The sequence below is a fragment of the Gorilla gorilla genome, chromosome 11 (genome assembly GCF_029281585.2).
Source record: "Gorilla gorilla gorilla isolate KB3781 chromosome 11, NHGRI_mGorGor1-v2.1_pri, whole genome shotgun sequence".
NCBI classification, from domain to species: Eukaryota; Metazoa; Chordata; class Mammalia; order Primates; family Hominidae; genus Gorilla; species Gorilla gorilla.
This window is the reverse complement of record NC_073235.2, coordinates 35753911-35781781: the sequence shown is the minus strand read 5'-3', so window position 1 is coordinate 35781781 and position 27871 is coordinate 35753911. Positions and strand designations below refer to the sequence as shown.

Genomic DNA, 27871 nt, shown 5'->3' with positions numbered 1-27871 from the left:
CTGTAAAAACTCAAGAAACAAACTTGTCACAGTGATTTCTAATCCTTTACCTGTAAAAAACAAAGAGATACCAGTTATTAATATCTCACTAAAATTGCCTCCTACATATGGGAAACTAGTGTTGAAGTCAGTTTCAGAAAAAGATAGCTGAGGGAAAAAAGAAAAATGGGAAAAGGAGGAATATCTTCATGGTCTAAGTAAACAACCAAACTTTGCAGAAGGAAAGCTGTCTGGAGCCTTTGGGTCAGCAAGAGTAAAGCCCTGAATTATATGTGAATAAATGTGTTATTACTGGATCAAGAAGGGAGCATTGAAGAGAAGAAGTTTGCAAAAAGCTCTCAGGGTGACCAGTGTAACATTAGAACTCAGTTGAAAGGATTTGAGAACCAGAAAAGCATTTGATTTGATTAGTATTGGTAATGTTTCCTCTAGTGTTCTTTTCTCTAATTGCACTCTTCAGGTTAGTATCTGGCTCACTCATACTTTGTTTCTTATCTATATGCTTTATAAAAATAACTCATTTAATGCCCACAGCAACGCTAGAAGGAGGTAGGACATTAAGGCACAGAGAGTATATGAGTGGAGAGAGGAGGTTATGTTATGGTAATAAATGGCCTCCAGATCCTAGTGGGTTATAACTACAGTGGCATCCTTATTGTCCACCAGATGCCTGTGGTGGGTCAGCTGCTCTGCTCCAAGGTATATGCACTTCAGGACCCAGGCCAGTGTCCTTCTTGACCATTGCTGATCATAATGAGAGAACATGGCAGATCTTGTCTGGCTCTTAGGGTTTTCTGCACAGAAGTTATGTGTGCTTCTTCTATCCATGATTTATTGCTCAAAACAAGTGAGATGCCAAGTCTAGTGTCAGTGGGGTGGGGAAGTAAAATCTTCCCAACAGAAAGGGGCAGTGTGTGTTTGTAAATAAAGATACACTCCCACAGAGAGAGTGTGAGTAACTTTCCCTAGCCAGTGAGCTGGTACGTGGAAGAGCTGGGAGTCTGAACTCAAGCAGAACAGTGTGTGACTCCCATGACGAATTAAAATGGATTTTGAGAGGTTCCCATGAAATTCATGGAGGTTGTGTGTGTGTGTGTGTCCGGATTACTGAACAATTATATGTAGTATAAAAATCATAACTCCAGCTAGAATCATGTTGCTAGCATAGCATTAAGGTTAAGAATGAGGACTTTGGTGCCAAGAGTGCCTGTGTCCAGGTGTAGCTCTGGGACCTAGTGGAAGATGCTTAATCTCTCTGTACTTTATTTTCAACATCTGTAAAATGGGGAAAATAATAGCACCTACGTCATGGTTGGGGTAAGGATTAAACAAGTTAATAACTAACGTAAAGTACTTGGAATGTAATTACTTTATAAGTGTTCATCATTATCATTATCCTCTTTTATCTTAAATGTAAACAAAATATTTTCAAAGACTGTGCTCAGCACCAGAGCTATCATCTGCCTTCGGGCACGATGGGTATCTCATATCCTTTAGGAAGTGGCTTTTTGTTGGCTCTGTGTCTGAACTCACTATTTGCTTTTCCCCTCTCTTGTGTTAAGATACAAGAAATGCCCTCATTTCTTATTTTGTTCTCTCTCACTGTGTCAGTAGAATAGATGATAATTATGAATACTTAGATTTATTTATGTATAAACAGAAAGTTTCCAGTAGCCTGTTTTGACAGAATTTTCCTGCCTGGTTGTTATCCTATTTTTTTCCTACAAAAACATCTCCTGTTGTTTGCCCACCAATTGCTTTCCTGTTTTCTGAAACACTTTTACCTCTCTTGAGAGTGTCCTAGATGGTTACACATCTAAGAATCTTTTTCTTCCTTTCAGAGTTTTACGTAGTGGAATAGATATTATTTTACAGATTGGTTCCATTCATTTCACCTCTCTTAAGATTCTAGTCTGTCTGTTATTAGGTTCTTTTATTTTTCCCTCTGAAGATTCTCATTGGTGACTTTATTGTTGATTTCAGCTACTTGTCAAATCAGGTACTAATTGAATATTGTCCACATTTGGTCACGATTTGATTTTTTACAAAGAATATAGGGAAGTCTGGCTTTCTCTTTTATTCTCTGGATTTTTACAATGGACATTCTTTTAAAAGGGTCTGTGTCTTGAAATCTTGTTATTTTGAACAGTCTTCCTGGTAATGGTGTGAAGGATAGGAATAGAACAGAAAGATACTTTCTGATTTGTTTGTGTGCCTCCTAAGACTGTACTCTCTGGCTCTAATATTATACAATTTTGTGAACATGTACACAATGTTTCATAGTTAACTTTTCTAGGAATGTGCACAGTATAAAATGTGCTGATGGTGGTGACAGTGGGAATACACAGAAATATATAGGCTTAAGCTGGTTAAGTGTTGTAGAGGGAAGAATGAAGAATGTGCTTAATATAAATTGTTAAGTCACAATAACTAGGAAGGGGTCAAGATAGTATGAAGAAAACAAGATGTAGGCTCAATGTTGGTAAGGTATTTAATGGCATACCTCAAATGGAGTTAATATAATTGAAATGGATGCAAAAACTATTGAGTTCCAAAAACAAAAAGAGATCCGGTTATTTTTTTGCTACAGGTCCAAGTAAGGATTGATTAAGAAATATATAAAAAGTGCTTTTCAAAGAAAGGATGGTATAATAGAAGTATAAATTTTCGACCCATGTAGTAGACTCTAACAATTATTTCCTTCTCTTAGAACTGCCCCCAACCTATAAGGGACAGGACCACATCTAAGACAGTGCTATATGACCCTGCCCCCAGGTCAAAGCTGGTCACTTCAGGGTGTGTACCTCACCTATGCTATGCCAATCAGGATCTTACTCCAGAGAATTAAAACGTGGAACTGATGGAATAGAAACCAAGAGTCCCCAGAGCTCAACTAGGGCATCGTTGGAGTGTCATACCAAGAAGTATATAAATTCTTGCTGCAGGGATCCCTGCTGCTTACCCAGCTCTTGCTTCTCCTAGAGTTTGGTGGTTCAGTTCCTCCTGAAATACCATACCACATTCAATAAATACCTCCTCTTTCTTATTGTACCTGAAGTTTGTTTCTGTTACTTGCAACCAGGAGAAATCCAACTCATACAGTCCTGAAAAGATTAGAAAAGAAGAATCTAAACAGGATACAAAGCTCAATGATGAAAATGACTCTGAAAGGAAAGTGAGATGGGTTCTGTTAGGTTATGGACTCATAAAATGAATTGGCAGATGATCAGAGCATCAAATTACTCTTACCAAGTGCTTTAGAGAAGGCTATTAAGTTGAATGGTTTATAAAAGTCAGTAAATTTATAGTGCTCCTGAGGTTTAATAATGGCTCAGTTGGGTAGAGACCTGAGTTAGTGAGGGCTTGGTTATGGGCAGACCAGTTTCAAGACCACAGGTCACCTAACTCCTTACACCCACAAGTGGCCAACATATGCTCCAATAATGGGGCAGCCAGAGAGTATATACATGTGTTTGCAAACCGTCTCCACTCTGGAATATGAACTAAGTCAATATTCCCCTAATAAAGCACTGAGGTAGCATCTTATACTGGGCATAGCAGTAGACTTAGTAAAAAGAATATGAAGATGAACATACCAAAAATGTCTATGGCTGAGATTATGTGTGCCTGTGGATGTTTAGCTATGAAGTGTGCCATTTGAATCATTCATATAGTCATCTTCAACTCTTGAGAAATGGCATGTTGAAGAAGTTCCTTAGATTGGAAAAAAACCCACTTTGCAGTAAAGATTTTATAACTCTAGAGTTATAAATTTTCATATTTGACATCTGACTTTTATGCTCTTAACTTTTGTAAAATGTGACTGCCATTTCCTCTGTGAAGGTTTCCTTGATTCTCCTGGTCAGAATCAAATACTCCTTCTGCCCAAAATACATCACACTTTGCTTGGAGCACCCATTATATCTTCCCAGGCTATGTGTATATGTATATTTGTATAGAGATGGATTATGTACAAACATACATAGTTGATAGATTTTATATTAAAATATATCTGGATGTATTAGTTTGTCAGAGCTGCTGTAACAAAGTACTGCAGATGGGGGTGGCTTACACAACAGAAGTTCGTCTTGAAGTTCTGGAGGCTGAAGTCCAAGATGCATTGACAAGGTTGGTTGCCTCTGAGTCTGCTCCGTGCCTCTCTCCTGGCTTCTGGTGGTTTGCTGGCTATCTTTCTTGTTCATTGGCTTGTAGAAGTGTCACCTCAATGTATGCTTTCATCTTCACATGGTGTTCTTCCTGTGTGTGTGTGTGTGTGTGTGTGTGTGTGTGTGTGTGTGTGTGTGTGTGTGTTTATCTTCAAATTTTCCCTTTTTTTAAGAACTCCACTCCTGTCAGATTAGGACCCATTCTAGTGACCTCATTTAAAATTGATTACCTCTGTGAAGGCCCCTATCTCTAAAGCCACATCTGTAGTACTGGGGGTTAGGACTTCAATGTATGCATTTTTGGGGGACACTTTCCAACTCATAATGCTGAACCATAGGTGTGTTATCTGTTTTCTGAGACTGAATGCTCTGTGACTGCAGGAACTGAGTCTCACTCATCATTGTAGTTTCCATAGAGCCTAGCAAAGCCCCTCCAACTTAGTAAGCAACATAATATTTGTGGAATAGATTGATAGCATTTCCAATTTAGCCTAAAAACCACCTTTTTGGGCCCAGTGTGGCGGCTTATGCCTATAAACCCAGCACTTGGGGAGGCTGAAGTGGGAGGATCACTTGAGCCCAGGAATTCAAGATCAGCCTGGGCAACAGAGCAAGTCCGTGTCTCTAAGAAACATTTTTTAAAAATGAGTGTGGCAGCCAGGAACAGTGGCTCACGGCTGTAATCTCAACAGTTTGGGAGGCTGGGGCACTTTGGGAGGCTTGTGGATCACAAGGTCAAGAGATTGAGAGCATCCTGGCCAACATGGTGAAACCTTGTCTCTACTAAAAATACAAAAAAAATAGCTGGATGTGGTGGCACGTGCCTGTAGTCCCAGCTACTCGGGAGGCTGAGGCAGGAGAATCTCTTGAACCTGGGAGTCAGAGGTTGCAGTGAGCCGAGATCGCGCCACTGAAATCCAGCCTGGTGGCAGAGGGAAACTCCGGAAAAAAAAAAAAGAACAGGGCATGATGACCCACACCTGTGATCCCAGTTACTCAGGAGGCTGACATAAAAGGATTGCTTGAGCCCAGGAGATTGAGGCTGCAGTGAGCCATGATCACACCACTGCACTCTAGCCTGGGCAACAAAGTAAGACTCTATCTCAAAAAAATAATGATAATAAAACCACCATTTTGTTGAGCTGAACTCACCCTCGTGTGTGTAAATCATTCCACAAATGAAGGAATGTTTTACTGTATAAACTTTCCTGTGTGACAGTCCATCAGGGATTCCATCAGTACCTCCTTCAACTCTTCCCTTTGGAACTCACAAACCTTCTTTTTCTGAGCCTAGATAAATGGCTCAAGCCTCCTCACAGATGCTATGTTGGGGCCATTGTCAAAACAGAGACAGAATGAGATTTCAGAGGCATAGATAATTGAAAGTCGTGAAAACTAAATTAGTTGTCATGTAAGGGCTATTGTCACCCCCTTTCCCCACAGGTGTGTAATGCTCCTTAGGAGATGATTAGCATGTTTGATTAGCATGTTTTTTTCCCTCAAGAGTTCCCTTTCCATATTAAGCTACATATAGTTCATCTGTTTTGAATGTTACCAAAATTGATGGAACAGCTTGAACATTATTAATAAAGTTCTGTTGTTTTTAAAAGTTTGTCTTAATTGTCAGACATAATACAAACCTAGATTTATTTTAGTGGAATTTTAAAATTTAAAGAAGAAATATCAGGGTGGCAAAGTGGGGTTGCAGAGGCAGGGGTATACCTGGAAACATAGGGAATTCCAAGTTTCTTAGAAAGCATGGCAACATAAGGAATACCCATTCAGAAACCTAGATTTTCCACAATAATTAAGAAATTAAGTGTTTCTTCAATGATTTATAAGAAGTATATATCTCAAGGAAAGCTTTTTTTTGAAGTGTTTGACTTTACACTCAAGGAAGAAGTAATTGCAAGAGTTAAGATTAGAAATATCTGTATTAAAATTAGGCGAATTTTTGCTCTAATATGTATTTTAGAAACATTTTAGGTAGGAGTGCTTTGGGATTTCACTCTGTACCAGAGAGGAGGAGGAGAAAATGGGTTACTTTAATTCAGTAGTGTGCTAAATTCAGGCTCTTCCAACTTTATCAAAAATTTGGGGATGGCCGGGCGCGGTGGCTCACGCCTGTAATCCCAGCACTTTGGGAGGCCGAGGCGGGCGGATCACGAGGTCAGGAGATCGAGACCATCCTGGCTAACATGGTGAAACCCCGTCTCTACTAAAAATACAAAAAATTAGCCGGGCGTGGTGGCGGGCGCCTGTAGCCCCAGCTACTCGGGAGGCTGAGGCAGGAGAATGGCGTGAACCTGGGAGGCGGAGCTTGCAGTGAGCTGAGATTGCGCCACTGCACTCCAGCCTGGGCGACAGAGCCAGACTCCGTCTCAAAAAAAAAAAAAAAAAAAAAATTGGGGGATGAAAGCATATATTATTCTAATGAAAGCTCACAGTTCCAAGTAGAAATAAAAAGGAGAAAACCCAGAAGGACAAATTCACTTCTTCACTGGATATTTACTACCAATAATATATGGAGCATCTAAAATGTGCAAAATGCTACACATATGACTGTTGTAGTAGGGAGTACCGGTAGCTTGTGTGGTTTTATTGGCTTATTTTGTCAAGATCTGGAACATGCGATTAGTTTCTGATATTGGATATGAGCGAAGGCGTTTGTAATCTTGCCTCAAGTCAGTGAGACCATCTTTGTTCTGAAGCATAATCTGTCATTTATTAAGGATATGTTTGTGCTCTGGATGCAGAAAGACCACAAAGTCACAGCCTTCTAGGGACTTACCTCCCACTAGGGAGATAAATAGGTAAGACTCATTACTTCATGGACTGCATGAATGACTGTATGGACGGATAAATGAACGAATGAATGAAAATGTGGGTGTAATTCGAGGCACTGTTCTTGAGAGCAGAAGAACAATTTTGAGAATACATATATAGGATAAGGATGTAGAGGGCTACTTTTTATTTTCCAGGAGCTCCAGAAAGCTACTTAAGGACAAGCCTGTGGATAACACACCTTCAGAAAGTCAGGCCACTAAAATTGGGATTTTTGTTTGTTTGTGTTTACTAACTATCTCTGTATTCCAACACACTGAATTCTTTAAAAAGTCTCTGTGTTAATTTTTGGGAGGATTGGGGTACATTCCTTAATTGGCATAGTGCAATTTATTAAAGTCTTGTGCATTTCCAATATTGGTGAGTTTTACATGCCAGTCCTGTTGAGTTTCCTGCTGACTGACCTCACTGCACAAAATCCTGTGAAGGTCCACAACTTAGAACACGCTCTAAACTTACCGACTTTTATGCTTTATGGATGTTGATAGAGTCTCCTAAAGCATATAATCAGAGTGATTTTGTTGCTCTTTTAAAGTTTTGGGGGCAACAGTGATGTTACGTATTGGAAAAAAGTATATAAAGACATTTCTTTCATATGAGTTGCAGCTCTAAAAGTTTTCTAAAATCTCCTCTCACCCTGTCAGAGGGGATGAGTAATTAAATGATCTGCCGTGGAAAGGCTGATTAATTTAACCATTACTCAGGGACTGCTGCCGCTGGTCTCCCCATCTGCCCACACGACAGGTGCACCTGGCACTCGGCATTGTCATGGCCTCTGCGGCGGGTGACTCCCCAGGGCACCTCTGTGTGGGGAGAGAATAGGTCTTGGCCTCCTCAGAGGAGCAAACCTGTTCTCCCCACGTGCATACCAGATCGACACCGGGCTCTTATTCTTGGGATCCACCAGAAATGGGGAAGGTTGATGATTTATTGAATCTTCTGTTTAAGATTTTAGTGTATGACTCTGTGCCCCAAGGCATAAATGAGAGTAATCATCTATCTAATTTCAATATAGACATTTGGTGATATCTTCACAGGGAAACAATATAGGGTGGAGGGGGTTGTTAACTGAAACAAAACCTATGCCTGAGCATAGGTTTATATTGGGAGCTTGATTAGTATTTTTCTTCTACTCTGCAAAAATGTGGATTTATAGTATTTGGAATTCAATATGTTCCTGGAAATTTGTAATGGTGGTTTTCCCATTGAGTCACATTAAAATGGTCAAAAATGTGTTGTGTCCGTGGAGACCCCAAATTCTTGCATTATTTGTGATGATCTCCCTGGCAGTAGAGACAGTGGTAACAGGCAATGGTAGCTACAGAGGCACAAGTTCTAACAAATAGGATTATAGCTAAATATATATTCATTGCTATTTTACATATTTGTTAAAGCATGAATGGCCATATTTAAACTTTTGAGCAGTGGGATAATAGGCATGCTTTCCAGCCTGCATGAGCAGCCTCCATTTATCCATGGAAGGCAGGCATTGCTGCATGTTAGCAATGTTGACCAGGAGCCTCCGGGGGCCCTATGACCTTTTTAGAGATCCACGAGGTCAAAACTATTTGTATAACTATTTTGTTTAAATAAGAATACTAAGATGTTATTTTTTAAGAATATTTTAAAAGAATTTTTATAAGAATACTTAGAATTTTATAAGAATACTAAGATGATATTTGCCTTCTTTGTTCTCATTCTCTCATGAGTATACAGTGGTTTGCCAGAGTCCACTCCATATGTGACATTGCAGCATATTGAATGTATTAATAGAAGCAAATATGAGAATCCAGATGTCATTTTTGTTAGCTAGATATTAAAGACTTTTGCAGAAGTATAAAACAGTGCCACTTGTTTTATTATATTTTTGAAAATTATAGTCATATTTTATAATTATGTTTATGTTAACCTATAATATAATTATTATTGCTATTTTAAATTAATATATATTTTTAAGTTAATTTTGGAGACGGTAAGTATCAATAGACATAACTGACAAAAACAAAAGCTCTTTGGGATTCTCAGTAATTTTTTTGCAGAGTGTAAAGGGGTTCTTAATCCAAAAAGTTTGATTAACTTTTATATCATAGAGATGATAATAATACCTACCTCATGGGATTCTCTGAGGTTTAAGTATATCATGTGAAGTGTTTAGAATAGTGCCTGACATAGCAACTATTCAATAAATATCAGCTATTATGGTTATCTTTTTAAATGCAAAAGTAAAATAGGTCCAGTATCTCTCAAAGAAGTGACCTGGAATAAAATCCTGGCACCAAAGTGGCAGACCGTGGTGCTGAACAAAAGTCTAACAGCATTGCATTCAAAAGACTTGATGAATTTAGAGAATAACATAGAACATGTGATAGACATTCTTCCTAATTAAAATATTTGTGAGGACAGATCTGTTCTCCTATGTAATTTGTTGCTGAAAAGTCTGAAATTGAAAAAAATCTTAGAAATAGCAGAAAGTGCCTTCTTATTTAAAGGAAGTCCAGATTTGATCTTTTGATAAAATAGCCACCTACCATGTTTTAAAATCTGGCTTTGAATACAGAGTGTTGTACTTACTGCGTCTTATGACACTCGCGTGTAGGCATGTGCGTAGGCATGCTTTCTCCGTCTATCAATCCTGAAGTCTTTGAATTTGGAACTGTATTATTATTTGTGTTTATTTCTCAGGCCCTAGAATGGTACCAGGCCTGTAGTAAACTCACATTAAGTGTTTGCTGAATGAATAAAAATTTCCATTATTGTTGGATTATATAGTTTCAGTTAGCAAAATATTCTGAATTAATAAAAACCAATATAGGTGTATTTAATACATAAACATAAGTAAGTTTTAAATACTTTATAGAAACTTAACCTAAAAATCAAAACTAACATGAACCTAGAGTTTTGTATGGAGAGTATTATGGGATTCTTTAATATCACCATATCTTTACCACAGTAAAGGAAACTGACTTTGGATTGCTAAGATGCCCAAGAAAATTTTTCCTTTTTAAATTCATATGTAAGCATGTTTATTTGTTATACTTTATTTTCCTAGAAAGATCAAGTGATCACACAGATCATCCTGCATGTTCATCAACTCACAGAGTATTTCACATATTAACAGTTCGCTTGACGTGAGCTGGATTCATACCTTTTAAGTGCGTTGCATGTATAGGGTATTTGGGACCGTGAGACTTACAATGAGTAGAAATAATTCTTCCCACTTACAGTAAGTGCCCTTGCTGCTCTTCCATCAGGGCATCCTCACAGGGGCACCATCTGCCTTGTGGAGAGTGGGGCACACAGCATCTCCATTCTCTCCCATTCAGGTTGGGTACAAGTCCTGGGCTTCCTGAAGAGTGGCAAGGGAACATTGATTTGTCTCCCAACAGGCATGCCCTGGGACACTCCCGCAACAGATGGCTCTGTAGCACCCTGCAGCCTGAGGTCTCCACATAACACAAACTGAATATATTCCTCCTCTGCAAGCTGCTTTCTCCTTGGGGAATGCTTTTTTTTTTAAACATGCAAACCTTGCAGGTCTTTTCTGAATTTTACGAATGCCAACATCCTGTTGGCTTCATTGGGAACGCTATTTCCACAGGCTTAACTTGCAGAGGTGTCAGTGGTATTCTGAAGAATATATAAGAATATATAAAACCTATAAAATGTTGTTTATGATCTTTAGTTCAGATAGTCTGGGGCTATATTGAAGGGCTTTAGAAACCTGGAACTAATTCTCCATTTGGATATAAAATTGAGTAAGAAGAGTAGCTCTGTTTCATTCTTCCTGGAGAGAAAAGTTGTCTTTACATTTAACTGTAAGAGAAGTAAGTACTGTGGTCTCTTGTTTCATCGTTTGTATGTTGTTTATATTCTTTTTTTATACCTGTTCAGTAAATAAGAATCCACAGCTCTTGATAAAATATCCCTGTGCATTTGTTTGGCAATCATAAAGTCAATACCCACTTCATAATGAGCTACTGGCTTTGCCACAAACAAAACAAAACAGTGATGCATTGCAGAAGCACAGTTGTCTGTTTCCAGCAGATGAACTGAGGCCTTTAAATGGGAGCAAGGGTGTATGTGTATGTGAGTGTATTTAATTTGTCTTGGGTAGCTTGCAAATCCAGCATTCTTTATTTTCTACACAAAGCTGTTTATAAGAACTGTGAATTTGCATGAAAAAGATACTAGTCCCAATTGGTTTCACACATATATTGGGACCATGGAGGTTTGAAAATATGGCGTGCCAGGAACTACTAAACGCAAGGACAAATGAGATTCTGTGAAAAAGACAGGGCCATTTATTTTTAATATTTTGATTGAGTTGATAATTTAATTCCAGAAATAACATCTAGAAATACTGAGTATTTTATCATAGAAGTTTTTACCATGTCAAGAACTTCACCACTTCCTTAGTTTTAGAAAAGAAAGACCCTTTCATACAAAAATAACATTTTTCATGCAAAAATAAAACACAAATTCTACTTAAAAAAAAAAACTCCAGCTGATGTAAAATGTACACACAAGGACTTGAAATATTTGGAATATACAAGTTACTGAGGAATCCCTTATTTGTTGTGTTTTAGCATTGGAAACCCACTTTTAAAAGGGAATATAATTCAGAAGCCTAATACATAAAATAACTTAGAGTTGGAGTGCTCTTGCTGTCGTGGGATTTAGCTGCCACTGGCTTTGCCCACTGACTCCATGGGAGGCCCCTGAACTGTCCCTTGAACCCCTGAGAGATCTTTGTTGGATAATCTAATAGGTTGCATTTCCTGCATAAATGTCTTAAAACAATTACGGAGCATGGTCCCCAAAAGACATTTGTGTTTGCTGTTCTTGCAAATTCTGCTCCTTCATCACCTAGCTGCCCTGAGTCAGGGTAACTTCCAGTTGTCTACACCTAAGCAATTTCCCCAGTTGTCGATACGGAAGGCTAGCAGCCGGGCTGGGGTTGGGGATTGCCTCCCCTGTGGCCTACACTACTCTGAAATTTTCCATGTTTGCATCACCTGTTTCCACGTGGCTGTTTGAATTTGGGCATTCCTCCACTCATGTGGTAGGTCAGATATAAAACGATGTTTCTAGTTTTTACGTATTTTACTCTCTGTTTCACCAAATCAAGTGGCTAGAATGCTGCCCCTTTAGAGATAGCCCATTCGTGTTGATTCATTCATTGTGTTCCTTCTTTATTGAATGCCAAAGAATATAACGTGTGGACAGTCTACAAAATTTCATGATTTATTAATATAGTATTTTCCTTTTTAAAAACTATGTAATGACTAAAACCATTATGGTTTTCTTTCAGATTGAATTAATAAGATTTGAGAAGCACATTACAGTGTGACAGTCCTAATAGTTTATAAAAGCCATCTCTTTTAAGCATAAAGTAGTGATGTTCCTAACATTTACACTGTGTTAGGACTCTTTTATCATTTAGTAGGATGGTGGGGATAAGATAGGCTTTTGATCTGTTCCTGGAAATGTCTCTTTTATGTTACACTGCTCTTGTGAGAAACTAACATACCATTAACATATATATTAAACCTTTCTCTGAAGCTTCAATAATTAAGAATGAGGATTCAAGGCAATTTTCTAGAACATTCTTACATTCCTAGTTCTGTATCTGTCTTTCAGTTGAAGTTCTCAAAGTTTGGTCCTGGGACCCTGGGTATCTCCAAGATCCTTTCAAAGGAACTGCAAGATCAAAACTATTTTTGTCATAACACTAAGATGATATTTGCCTTTTCCACTCAGCTTCCATGAGTGGAGTTTTCTAGAAGTCATATGACATGTTCTGTCATAACAGATTAAATGCTGAAGCAGATGTGAGAATACACGTGTCTTCTATTAAGCCAGACGTTAAAGAGAGTTGCAAAATTCTAAAGCAGTATCACACTTCTCACAAAATTTATTTTTTCCCTTTATTTGCAAAGTGTATTTTTGTTTTGGAATTACTGTTTAGGATGACTTTTAATAAAAATGTTTTACTTATGTTGGCATGGGTTTATTGGCTTTTTGGTGATTTAATAAATATTTTAATAAATTACATTTTTATTTATATGTCATAAATATCAATAGATAATAACCCATAACAACAAAATCTCTTTGGGATCCTCAGTTTTTCTGCATACAAAAGCATCAAATATTTGAGAACTCAGTATTCAAATATTTGGGACCTACTGTTCTACAGTCCCCTCATTCAGTGCTCTTACTTAGGAATTTACTCTGTTGAAGCTTACTCAGATATTTATCTGGTGGTCTGTGGAAGTTGTACTTTTCGTAAGTTTAGAATGTATGTAAAAAAGCTTTTGTGGTTAAACAGTACCAGAGGATACCCTGTGGGAATCAGGGTATATGTGTGCAGTGTACCTGCATTATGTACTATGTAAATGCAAGACGGTAATATTATTTAAAATTCTGTTATACCAGGCAAGTTGGTATTAGATTCTGTAACTGATTCCTCATTCAGCAAATCACAAATATTTATTTTGTTCCTACTAAGGGGCCTTAGTAGTTGTTAAAGAGATGAACTAAATATAATCTCCACTCAGGCAACCGGCTGTTACAGTAAGATACTAACTACGCCACAACTGACCACCTGCAAAAATGAATGGATCATCATTTTTGGTTGCTACTGTTGTGGTCAAGGAGGAATTTATGGTCTTATTTAGAGGAAAAATATATTGAATAAACAGTCGAGTAAAATATGAGACAATGTGTTTAATATACTTTAGATGAGAAGTTAAATATCTCCATGTTTCAGTATACAGAGAAAAGAGTGTGGCAAGTGAATTCAGGTATTGGTGTAGGAAGTTAATTATCATTAGCATCAAAGTAGCTTCTGGTGTTCTGGCAGTGTTTCTGTTTTTTTGTTTAGGTGGGACTAATACGGACATGTTCACTTTGTGATTATTCAGCAACCTGTGCTTTTATGATATTTTTCTGCATACTTTATACTTCATTAAAAAAGTAAAGAGAAACTTTTAAATTTAAAATATCTCTGTAACATGTTAAACTGTTTGCAGTATGTACTTAAAAACGTTTGTCCAAAGACTCGTTGCTTATAGTGACTTCTTATTTTGCCTTAATTTACCAAAGCTTCTGAATAGGTGCCTGTCAGGTCCGAGGCAATGAGTCATTTGATGCTGAATGTTCGGTTGGTGGATAATCTATCCTTTATCTTTCTAGTAATGTATTATTATAATGTTTTTAATAAAAATAACATGAGCCAGTTGGTTTTTAAAAATACATGTTTTGAGAAGTTTTTTAATCAAAGTAGTACATGCACGTACTTTGGAAATCAAATGCAATGGTAACATCTGTAAGATGTACACACTGCCTTCCCTACCTCTACATCTTACTCCTCCGACACAGCCACTCTCCTTCTTCTAGATCTACCTTCTAAGTTTTGCGTCCTTGTATCTGAATAATATGCCTGAACTTCTGTTTCTATATCACTTTTAAACATTATGTATTATCTTTCTATTATGGAAGATAAGAATTTAGTGTTTCTGTACCAACTGTTTCTCTGTGCTTCCCTTTCTCTACTTTTTTCATTAAATAGTAAATTAATTTAGTTAATAATTAAAATGATAAATAAATGTCATTCACAGCTGAGTCTAGTAGAAGTTTAGAATTGCATTTCTAGAATAACTTTGTTTTTACTAGCATGAATAATTGTCACTTCCTGCCATTGGCTTAGGTTTTCATGTTCCAATTTCTTGTTCTTAAGCTTTAAAATAAAACTCTACATCTCTTCTCAATACTTACAAACACATAGGTAATTTATTTTGGTTCAACTTTGTTTTATTCTTGGAGTCATCCTCATGAGGCTCTCCATCCTCTTGCTACAATCCAGATTGGTTATTCTCTGGATTCTTACATAGCTGTTGTCCAGGAGCTTCTTTTTACCAAGAAAAGAAAAAAAAATCCAATTATTTATTGGATTTCTTGTTTCTTGTTACCTAGTCTTGCTCTTTATTTGGTAGAGTTATATATATCAGTGAATAGGAATTTATAGATTTATTTGATACAGATTTTGACGGTGTAATAATATTAAGTCTTTCAATCCGTGAATGTGACATATGTTTCTATTAGTCTCCTTTAATCCTTCTTAGCAGTGTTTTGTAGTTTTTAGTGTGGCCGTCTTGCAAATCTTTTGCTAAATGTTTTAATTTTTGACATTATTAGAAGGAGATGCTTTAAAATTTTATTTTCCAATTGTTTGTTGCTAGTAAAATATAATTAATTTTTGTTCATTGACTTCTATCCTCTGACTTTGCTAAATTCACTTATAAGTTGTGTAGTAAATTTCATCAGATTTTCTACTTAGAAAATAATGTCATCTGTAAATAGAGACAGTTTTACCCCTTCCTTTTTGATATCCATGTATTTTATTTCTTTTTCTTGTCTTATCAAACGGTATAGGAGTTTTGCTTCTATTTGCACTTTATATACATAGGAAATAAAGTGTATACATTTTGTACTTGCTTCTGTTACTCAACAGCATATTTGCGGTATTCCATACATTGTTGTGATTAAAGTGTAGATTATTCCTTTTCAGTGTTGTATAGTATTCCATCATGTAACTATGCTAAAGTTGATATATCTATTCTATTGTTAATGAGTGTGTGCGTTTTCAGCTTATAAGATTACTAAAGTGCTGTTATGAACATTCTGGTACATGTCTTTTGGTGAACATATACTTATAGTTCTATTCAGTTTAGACCTCAGAGTGGAATTGCTGGTTCATAGAGTATGGAGTATGTGATTCTCCTGTTTTCTTTGACTTTGTAAGTATTTGCCGGTGTTACCTCTATACTACATTTTTAACAGTTTCTGGGGAGAGAAGAGATAAATTCATGTGTTTAATTTTCATATTAAGACAGAATTCACTCATATCCTTCTTTTTCAATTATTTGTTCCCTTAATTTGTTCTTTTCATTGAACTTATTTGATCTGTTCATCAGAACTTGAGTCAGAGAACACACAGGAGCTTTCTGCCTTGATTACTTGGCCTCTCTACAGAGGCACGTGGCTTCCATCCCTTTGTGGCTCCTTCATATCTACTCTGTTGCCCCTTCTTACAGGTGTACTCACAGGTGCTGCCACAGGCTCCCAAAACTTGTATACCTGGAATGTCTCCTAGTCTAGTCTCCCTTCTTCTAGTCTGTGCCTTTAGGTATTTATTCAGAGAGAACTATTTCTACTAAAAGACTGCCCAGCTGCAACCAGACAAAAGCACGTGTCTTCTTGGTAGTCCTAGGCATTTCAAAGATCCAAGCACTTAGGAGGGAAGAAGTTTTCACTTCTCTTTTCCCCAGTGGGAAAATTTTCTGGGGATTGAACTGCGTCCTTTATGTTTGCATATAGCTGATCCTGGGCAAAGAGAAGACTAAGGGATGAAATATCACTCAAATAATTTCTCATCTTGATAGTAGTATAGTAGTAGAAGAATATCAGGGGAAATCCTTACTAGAGCTAACATTTTAGGGATTACCAGAAGAATTCACTTACCCCTATGACATCTAATCAATTATTTTAAAGAACAATTGAAAAGCTGTCCAAAATGCAGTCATCTATCACTTTACAAAAGTATTCTAAAAATTTTGGTGAATATTGGATATATTTTAAGTGAAAGCAGAATTATAAGGGATCTAAAAATGAACCCCATTGTTAAATAAGGAGTACTAAAATAAATAATCTGATTTTTAAATCTACATCTTATATTACCTACACACTGAAAAAATGATAAGCAGACTTTTTATTTAGGCTTTGAAGTAAGGAAATCTAAAATTTGATTCCAAAAAACTACTATATACCAGCTGAGGACTCAGTGTATTAGCCTTTTTGGGCCTCAGTTTCTTCATCTATAAAATGGGCATAGTGAAATCACCCATGGGATTGTCGTCAGGCTCAAATGAGAACAGGTGCATTGCCCAGCATGATGCCTGTTATGTAGCAAGCATGCAAATGATTTTCTATTGTTATTTTAAAAATAGTAAGGAGTTATATTTTGTTTGCTTCTTAATATTATTGGTGTGGAGAGCAACAAAAGAAATAAAAATAATTAAAAATGCATAAGCAAAGTTGATAGAGAAAAGTCAACTAAAATACTATAGCCATGAAAAATTTATTTGTGAGTGATATATGTTAATGAACTAAAAGCAAAGCATCTACTCACCGTTTAACATTTATTTGGCTATTGTAAAATCTATGGCAAAAAAGTCTTTCATGACACTCAGTGAAAACAATGCATTCATGACCAATCAGTTTAAATATTTATAGAAAGTATAGAGGAGGAAGTGAGCTAAACCAAGGAAGGAATTCCTCTAGAGACCTCAAAAGAATGTTTCACGGCCATGCCAGTGTCGCCTCTTCCCTGAGAATGGTCAACTAATCATGTGTTTTTGTTTCTTCAGGGAGAAGTTGGCAGTGGCCCGACTACAGCGAGAAGTTGCCCAAAGAACAAGTGAGGGGGCCATGGTAAGTCCTGACTGTCGTCCCCTCATTCCACAACATCCAGAGGTCTCTGGCTTGAAAGCTACTTTGCCTCATTAAGGATATCGAAGGAAAATATTTGCTTGCAGCAAACTTAATGATATTTTGGCAAATGATGTATTTATAATAGAATTTATACAGCTCTGCCATTTGCCATCAGAGTGAGAGATATTAATTGAAAAAAAAAATGAGGCTTTAAATAAGATGTTCACATGTCCAAGGATTATAAGGCTTTGTTTTCTGAAGGTCAGACTTCCAGCAGTGGGCACAATGTCCACAAATGAGCAACAGTTCAACATAATTCAAACCTCTCAGCTCTTTGAACTTAAAAAACAAACAACAGCCATCTTAGTGTTCTGAAAAAAGAACACCAAGCTGTTTGCTAATGTAATTGTCTTTATTATTTTCCTTCTCTTCACTATTTGCAATATATTTTTCCTTGTCCTTTTCAGCTTGTGCCATTTGGAAAACTGATGTTTCGTTGTATTTTGAATTGTACTAAAAATCAATACAGTTATTTTGGTCCATAGCAACTTCATTTTATAGACTGTCTTTGCCGAAGTATCTGCCTCTGTGCCTCTTATAACATCAGAGATGACTGTCTGGGGACCTGGGGAATGCATGCGTGGAGTAACTGCTGTTGCTACTTCTGAAACGAAAATACAGCACCAGATTTATTTTTTCCCCCACTTATGGAAAAACAATGGAATGTGTGCAAGTTTTCAGTAAAAGAATTAGATAAGTAGCACATTTTTATACCCTGAAGGCTGCTTCCATTTGATTTCATGAGAGTTAATTGACAGGCCATCCACTGAAAAGGGTAAGACATTTGTAAAATATGCTGGCCTCATACTTCTGTCAACAGGGAAATCAAAGGGCTAGAGTAAGAGGCAAAATGTTGAGTGGGGTCTGGAAGGCACAGTGGCCCTTGAACATGCTAAAATACTTAGGAAGGTGATCACAGTGTTTATTTTGCTAGGGATCTTAATGCAGAAAGAATCTTGAATGTTCAAATGGTATGAAGAAACATTCACGTCTGGGTGTGGTGGCTCACGCCTGTTATCTCAGCACTTTGGGAGGCCGAGGTGGGCAGATCACCTGAGGTCAGGAGCTGGAGACCAGCGTGGCCAACATGGTGATACCCTGTCTCTACTAAAAATACAAAAATTAGCTGGGCGTCATGGTGGGCACCTATAATTGCAGCTACTCAGGAAGCTGAGGCATGAGAATCATTTGAACCTGAGAGGCGGAGGTTGCAGCGAGCCGAGATTGTGCCATTGCACTCCAAAGACCCTGTTTCCCAAAAGCAAACAAATAAATAAGGAAACATTCACGGGCATCTTTGAGCAATGAAATGGAAGCAAGAGGGAGAAAATAAAGGCCTAGTTGGATGGTGGACTGAGCATTTCCAATCTGGACTTTTCACTGCATTTCAGAATGTTGATGGGCTAGGTCATTCTGTAATGTTTCAGTCTTTTGTTTAGGACTAACTCCTGCTCACCACTTTGTCAGCAATGTTCTAGTTGAATATGAGGAAGTAATTTAACTTTCGTAGGTCAGTTTTCTCACCTTTAAAATGGGAAGGTGGGAATTTTGTGATTCCTTTAACATAGTGGATCATGATTTTGAGCATTTGCCCGTGTGAAGTTTTCGTGATATGAATCTCTTTCAGGTAATAACTAAATTTCATTTAAGCTCACAGGAAGAACAGGCCTTGAAAGAATGAACTTTAATTCTTTCTCACTCTGACATTGAATGTACTTGAGTTGAAATGATCTCAGACAGCTGTCTAGTCTTTTACAAAGACAAAACCCCTTTTTAAAACATTATAGAAGTTCAGTGTAGAAAATACCCAGAAAACACAGGCACAAGGACAAGCCCAGTTGCTCAAAAAATGACTTTGGAAAAGTTACAAATGTTTCATTATTCTAATTTTAATTATGGTAATGAAAAAATCACACGTTTGTATTGATTGGTTAGGCAAATGTTTATAAAAAACCATTTATTATGTGCCCAGCACTATTCTAGGCACTGGAGAAAGAGTGAACACAGGCAAAATCTGACAGCTTACAGTCTAGTGATTGGTGAGACAGATATTCAATGTAATTAAAATGTTAGGACATAGAAGCAGCTAGGAGAAAATAAAAGAGCAGGGTAGGGGAGATTGGTAGTTATAGGGGCTCACCATTTAAAATAGAACATGCATAGTATTGGGAGGCCATTGGAGGAGGATCATTTGAGCTCAAGAGTTTGACCCCAGCCTGGGCAACATAGTAAAACCCTGCTCTACAGAAATATAAAAAGTTAGCCAGGCGTGGTGGTGCACGCCTGTGATCCCATCTACTTGGGAGACTGAGGCAAGAGGATCGTTTAAGCCCAGGAGACAGAAGTTGCAGTGAGCCATGATCATACTACTGCATTCCAGCCTGGGTGACAGAGCAAAACCCTGTCTCTAAATAAATAAATAAAATAGAACAGGCATAGTAGTAAATCACTGAAAAGTTAATATCTGAGCAAAACCTGAAGTAGGTGAAGGAGTTTTTACCATGTGGATGTCTGGGGGAGGGGGATTCTGGCAGGGGTATCAGCAAATGTAAAGGCCTGGAGTGCCAGGGGACTGCATGCGGGCAGGGCTGGCTTGAGAGGAGTGAGGGGAGAAGGTGAAGAGTAAAAGAGAAAGAAAAAAGTGATGGGGTTGGGGGGGGTAGGGAGGGTGGGGGGAATCGGTGCACCCTCAAGGTCTCAACGGATCCCTGACTCATGCTTTGAGAGATGGGAACCATTGGAAGACTTCTAACAAGGCCTAAGTATTAAGTGATTGAACTTAATACTATTCATATTTATTCTTATCATCTCCCTTCCCATTCCATGATTTGTCACATTTCAATTCCTTGGAGACACCATAAGCCCTGACTTTCATTAATTTATTTTAGTTTTTCTCACTCTTCCTCAGTAACTATTTCTCCCTGTTCCTTTACATAGTCAAACTCTTCTGAGTTTTCTATTTAATTATATGCTTCAGCTTTTCTGCTCCTAGAATTCATTTATTTCTGAAGTCCTGATTCTTTCAGTATCTGACAGCTCCTAAAAAATCAGGCTGTTCTATTAATCCTTTAAATTTAATTATTGCTGTTACAAGGTTTGTTTCACAGAACTTTTGTTACATCTATAGCAGAAATGGAAAACAGTTCATCACAACTAGATCACCATATGTATTTAGAGACTACTGTTTACAGTTTTTTAAATATTTTTATTCACATGAAAGGAAAAATGGTATAGAAGAAATTATGTAAGCAGTCTTTACAGAAAAGCTATATAATTAAATTGAGGCTGATATTTATTTTTAAAGTCATCAACAAACCTGTTGTAATCAAAATCTTCAATACAAAGCATGCCCTCTTTAAAATTTGGTTTTATGCAATAAATCTCTACGCTTACAAGTTTTAAGATAGTCCCAAAGCAGCAATTTGAGAGGTTTATTTTACATTACATTATATTATGTTATATTATATTATATTATATTATATTATATTATATTATATTATTTATTTTTGAGATGGAGTTTTGCTCTTGTTGCCCAGACTAGAGTGCAGTGGCACGGTCTTGGCTCACTGCGACCTCTGCCTCCTTGGTTGAAGCGATGCTCTTGCCTCAGCTTCCAAAGGAGCTGGGATTATAAGTGCTCACCACCACACCCAGCTCATTTTTGTATTTTTAGTAGAGATGGGGTTTCACTAAGTTGGCCAGGCTGGTTTCGAACTCCTGACCTCAGGTAATCCCGCCTTGACCTCCCAAAGTGCTGGGATTACAGGCATAAGCCACCACACCTGGCTGAGATTTCTTTTATTTTTTAATAAGCTTTTAATTTTGAAATAATTTTAGATTTACAGAAAAGTTACACACCTGCCTACCCTTTACTCTGTTTCCCCTAACATTAAACATCTTACATAACTATGGTGTAATTGTCAAAACTAAGAGATTAACATTGGTATACTACTACAATTAAACTTAAGACTTTATTAGAGCAGTTTTTCTAGCAATGCTCCTTTTCTGATCTAGGATCCAGTACAGGGTACCACACTGCATTTTCTTCTAAAAAGAAGATGACTTCTTTTTAATGGCTAAGTGAGTGCATATGTAGAAGTAGAAGTAATGCGAGCTTGAAAGTGAGACCAGCCTGAATCCAAAGTCCATCCCCACCAGTAGTTACCTAAGTAATGTTAGCTTGGACATGTTACTTCACTGTTTTTTTGTTTGTTTGTTTGTTTAGTCAATTTTGTCTGGTTTTTTGTTCTGTTAACTCAGATCTTTATTTTTGGCAACTTTCCTCAGCATACTAGATGTTTTATATTTGTTTTCTTTGTTCTTAATTTCCTCTTCCAGGAAATAAATGCCACCACCGTTTTTCATACTTACCGTTCAGTATTTTTTACAAACTCTCTGAGATTATATTTCTGTTCATTCTGGGAGGTTGTTTCAGCTTGTGCTGAAATATCACTGGCTCAGTTTACTGAGAGGCCTCTTCTGTCCTTAACACTTCAGTGTTGTCTTCAATATTGGTATGCATAAAAATGGTCCATCCTACCCCAAGAGTATGAAGGTATTCATTCTCATTATCTTCTAGAACTTTTATAGTTTTTTTAATGTAATTTTTTGCAAATTTCAGATGGAATTATTTTGACATGAGGTAGAGATCAGAGAGAAATTTTTCCCCAAATTAATAGCTAATTTTTCAACATCATTTAATGAACAGTGCAGCCTTTATTACTACCCTTACCATATTACAAATGCTCATATCAACCTACATCAATTACTTGACTGCTTATACGTTTCTGTTGAAAGTTCTGTTACGCAAACTAGTCCTGAAAATAGAAAATGAGATCCTCAACTCACTTTTAAAAAATAAACACTTTTTATTACAGAAAAATTGAAAATATAGTCTAGAGTGTTTTTGTGTATCTTCTACCCAGTTTTCTCTATTATGAATACTTTACATTAGCATAGTACACTTGTCATAGTTGATGAGCTAATATTGATACACTATTAATGAAGTCCATGCTTTATCCAGATTTCTGTAGTTGTAACTAATGTCCTTTTTCTGCTCCAGGAACCAATCCAAGAAACACATTAAATTTACTTATCATACTCCTAAAGCTTCTCTTGGTTTTGACAGTTTCTCAGGCTTTCCTTGTTTTTGATAACTTGGTAGTTTTAAGAAGTACTGGTTAGGTTTTTGTGGCATTTGTCTCATTGGGATTTGTCTGATGTTTTTCTGACGATTAGATTTGGGTATATTTTTGGGAAGTAAACCATGAGTTAAATTGCCATTTTTTATCACACCATATCAAAAGTATATATTATCAACATGACTTGTCACTGTTTTTTTGTTTTGAGATAGGGTCTCGCTCTGTTGCCCAGGCCAGAATGCAGCGGTACAGTGTCAGCTCTCTGCAGCCTCTCCTGCCGGGCTCAAGAGTTTCTACCACCTCAGCTTCCTGAGTAATTGGAACTACAGGTGCAAGCCACCATGCCCTGTTAATTTTTGTTATTTTTGTAGAGACAGGGTCTCGCCATGTTGTCCAGGCTGGTCTCAAACCTCTGGGCTCAAGTGATCTGCCTGCCTTGGCCTCCTAAAGTGTTGGGATTACAGGCATGAGCCACCACACCTGGCCCAGCTTGTCACTGTTGAGATGAATCTTGGTCGTTTGGCTGAAGTAGTGTCTGTCAGATTTCTCTGCTGTAAAGTTACTCTTTGCCACCCCACCGCCCTTTCTCTCCTGTACTCTTTGGGAGGAAGTCACTATGTGTAACACATACTTATGGACATGGGAAATATGCTTCACTTCATTGAGGTTGGAATATCTACAGAAATTATTTTGAATTCTCCTGCATGGGATGTTTGTCTCTTCTTCCTTATTATTTATTCAATCATTTATTTATATGACTGCATTGGTATTTATTTTATACTTTGCATAGTAAAGCAGTACTACTTTATTTTTTGGCTCAATTTATCCTAGCTTTTGGTCTTTCTGACATGCTCCCGTCTTGTTTTTTTTTGTTGTTGTTGTCGTCATTGTTGTTTTTCCTTTTTTTCTTAGCACTTCTTCTTTCTTTCTGGCATTGTAAGATGCTCCAGGCTTATCTTGGGTATTTCTTACCCCTGTCTTAGAATCAGCAATTTTTCCAAGGTCACCTGGTTCCTGTTAATGGACAGAGTTATTTGAAACCAAGATCTTGGTGCTGTGTACCAGCCCACATTTATAAGGCTTATTTAAAGTGGTATTTATTCCAGGAATGCAATGACTGCCTAACATTGGAAAAATCATTAATATAATTGACAGTAGAAATAGATTAAAGGGGAAAACAAATCTCAATACACATATATCAGGGAAACCAGCCCCCAAAAAAGCCCTGTAGGTCCTTTCTATTTTCCCTAAGTGTCAGTTGGTCTGAGAAATAAAGAGAAAGAGTACAAAGAGAGAAATTTTGCAGCTGTGTCTCCAGGGGTGACACCACATATTGATAGGACCGTGATGACAACCCTGAGCCGCAAAACCAGCAAGTTTTTATTAGGGATTTTAAAAGGGGAGGGGGGGCATGAACAGGGAGAAGGTCACAAGGATCACATGCTTCAAAGGGCAATAAAGATCACAAGGAGAAGGCAAAATTAGAATTACTGATGAGGGTCTATGTCCTGCTGTGCATGCATTGTCTTGATAAACATCTTAACAGGAAACAGGGTTCAAGAGCAGAGAACTGGTCTGACTAGAATTTACCAGGCTGGAATTTCCCAATCCTAGTAAGTGTGAGGGTACTGCAGGAGACCAGGGCGTATTTCAGTCCTTATCTCAACCGCATAAGACAGACACTCCCAGAGCAGCAGTCTATAGACCTACCCCCAGGAATGCATTCCTTACCCAGGGTTATTCTTTGCTGGGAAGAGAATTCAGCGATATTTCTCCTACTTGCATATCCGTTTAAAGGCTTTCTGCAAGAAGAAAAATATGGCTGTATTCTGCCTGACCCTGCAGGCAGTCACCCTTGTTCCCTGAATATTGCTGTTATTCTGTTCTTTTCAGGGTGCACTGATTTCATATTGTTCAAACACACATTTTACAATCAGATTTCATATTGTTCAAACACACATGTTCTGCAATCAGTTTGTACAATAGTGGTCCTGAGGTGATGTACATTCTCAGCTTACAAAGATAATAGGATTAAGAGATTAAAGTAAAGACAGGCATAAGAAATTATAAGAGTATTATTAGGGAAGTGATAAATGTCCATGAAATCTTCACAATTTATGTTCAGAGATTGCAGTAAAGACAGGTGTAAGAAATTATAAAAGTCTTAATTTTGGGAACTGATAAATGTCCATGAAATCTTCACAATTTATGTTCTTCTGCCTCGGCTCCAGCTGGTCCCTCTGTTCAGGGTCCCTGACTTCCTGCAACACACATAGTACAAAATATTTGACAAAATGTAATATTAGTTTATAATTGTTTTAAAAAATGGAAATTTCCTTAAATTGATAAAGGATATCTCCACTAAGAATCTTTAGTAAACATTGTACTTAATGATGAAATGTGAGAAATATTCCTTTTAAAAACCATAACCAGACTAGAATGCCTTCTGTCATTGCCTCATTTTATTGTTGTACTTCTGGTCCTAGCTACTGGAGTAAGAAAAGTAGTATAAGAGCTGGTCAAAAAGCATAGTTTAGATTATTTGCAAGTAATGATTGTCTAAGTAGAAAATCTAAAGGAATCTTTAGTCAAAATTTAGAAGATTGCTGTATATAAAATGAATTAATAGAATTCCTACATATCAGTCATCAGCCCTTAGAAAATATAGTTTTAAACTATCATATTTAAAATAGTAAAAAAAGGCATATAGGAATAAATCTAAGAAGAAATGTATGAGATATTGATGGAGAAAATTATTAATGGATATAAAAAGAGATATATATATATGGCATATTCATGGAAGGGAAGATGGAATACCATAAAGATATCAGCTTACCTCCAAATGATTTATGCTTTCAGTGTAATCTTAATGAGGATCCCAAGAAGGTTTTCACAGCATTTGGCAAGCTAATACAAATATCACTATGAAAATATATAAGTTTAAATACATATGACATGATTATAAAGGAAGATAATGGGAGGATATGGTGTCCCACTACACTTGAAGATTTATTTTGAAGGTAAAGCAAATTAGTGTGATGTTGGGACAAAGATATTCAAGTAAACTAGAGAACAGAATGAAAAACCTTGAAGTAGACCCACACATATATAGGAATATATAATGGAAGTAGAATTACAATTTAGTGAGAATAAAATGGACAATTTTAAAAAGCTGCTCTGACAATTTTTGTCTGCCTGTCTATCTTTATCTATCTATCTATCTATCTATCTATCTATCTATCTATCTATCTATCTATCTATCTAATTTCAGAGTCTGGCTGTGTTACCCAGACTGGAGTGCAGTGGCACAACCTGGCCCATTGCAACTTCTGTCTCCTGGGCTCAAGCGACCCACCTGCCTCAGCGTCCCAAGTAGCTGGAACTAAAGGCACACACCACAATGCCTGGCTATCTTTTTTTTAATTTTTTTGTAGAGATAAGGTTTCACCATGTTGCCCAGGCTGGTCTAGAACTGCTTGGCTCAAGGGATCCACCTGCCTCAGCCTCTCAAAGTGGTGGAATTACAGGTGTGAGCCACCATGCCTGGCTTGCTGTGACAATTTATATAGTAAATGATACCATTTCATTGCTATCAAACACCATGGCCAGAAGTAAATTTTGGATAAATAAAACACTTATAAAAGTAAAATATGCAAAGCTAGCTGGTAGGAAAGTGTCATGACCAATAAACATTGAAATTTCTCTTTCAGAAAAATGCACATTGTAAGTCAAAACATCACTGGGTTAGCACCCCATGCCCATTTATTTGGGAAAACTTTAGAAGTCTGAAAACATCAGTAGGCAAGGATATGTAGAAATGGAAATTCTACATTGTCAGTGGGTGTTTTAATTTCTGTTACCCAGTAAACTTGAAGCCAAAACACAGCCTGTGACCCAGCAATTCCACTTACATGTTTCAGTCCTAGAAAATCACTAACATATGCAAAACGTGGCTCATATAAAGATTTACTCTTTAGCACTGTTTCTAAAAATGAAAAAGTCAAACAATTTCAAGGCCCCTCAGGAGGACAAATGAATAAACAGATTTCTTCAAACAGTGAAATAATATCCAGCAGTTAAAATGAAGTTGATCTGTGTGTGTGAACTTGGCGGATGTTAAAAACAACATAAAAAAATCTACATGTATGGAAATAACACACGCCAAATTTGGATACCTCTGATGGGGGGGAGTCTTCAGTTATGTCCATTTATTTAATGTTTTGATGAAGCAGATATCCTAAAACTGTTTAAAAATTGTGAAATCTGAATGGTATTAACTGATGTCTCATTTTGTGAGTATTTAAAATATTTTATCAGTATCAATCTGATAGAGAATTTAAATAAAAATGCTGAAATTAAAAATAGAACCATAATACCATCAGAAAAGAAGACACAAGAAAGTAGAAGAAAATATTAGCTTTCCTAGGGGAAATTTTAGAGAATATGTTTTTTCATTTTTATGATCTGGGGATAGTGAAGGCATGTCTAAGCCTGACACTAGGGTCATAAACTGTGAAGGTAAAAGAGAGAGAATAGATATTGTAAAAAGCAATAACTTCTGTTGAGCAAAAGGTTACATAAAACTAAGTTAATAAATTAAACACCCTCTTTTTTATTCCAACACATAAAACACTTGTAAAGAGATAAAATTCTAGGAATTTGCAAAGAAATCTTCATAACAATGCTGTGGATTTATATAGCTGATTTAGTCCAACTTTAAACTATCTTTCAAAAGTTGGAATAGTTTGAAACCTTTAGATTTTCCTAGGATTCTTTCAAGGAAAAATACTATTCCCAAAGATCATATTCTTTTTGTATAGCACTCTGCCCTCCAGGTAACCCCTGCTGACTCCAGGACTTCCCACACTTAGATTTAGGTAAATTCCTCCCTTCTTTTATTCCAAGTCAGATACCGGAGGCAGAGATAGCATTCTTCCAGGAATCATGGAGATTTTATACTGGTTTGTTCCATTTTCAAATAAGGCAAGAATTTTAGAAGACAACTTTCTTTTTTTTTTAATTATTATACTTTAAATTCTAGGGTACATGTGCACAATGTGCAGGTTTGTTACATATGTATACATGTGCCATGTTGGTGTGCTGCACCTATTAACTCGTCATTTACATTAGGTATATCTCCTAATGCTATCCCTCCCCGCTTCCCCCACC

The 27871-nt window shown here is 37.0% G+C and overlaps 1 protein-coding gene across 7 annotated transcripts in view; it reads left to right on the top strand.

The window, feature by feature from the left end:
- NCKAP5 (NCK associated protein 5) overlaps window positions 1-27871 on the top strand; it is a 990571-nt gene that overhangs the window by 434716 nt on the left and 527984 nt on the right. For all 7 annotated transcript variants that reach the window (XM_063694774.1, XM_063694773.1, XM_063694772.1 and 4 more), the window contains one exon: window positions 17438-17501. In XM_063694774.1, the coding sequence (XP_063550844.1) occupies window positions 17438-17501 (64 nt within the window). The remainder of the gene's footprint in view (window positions 1-17437; window positions 17502-27871) is intronic.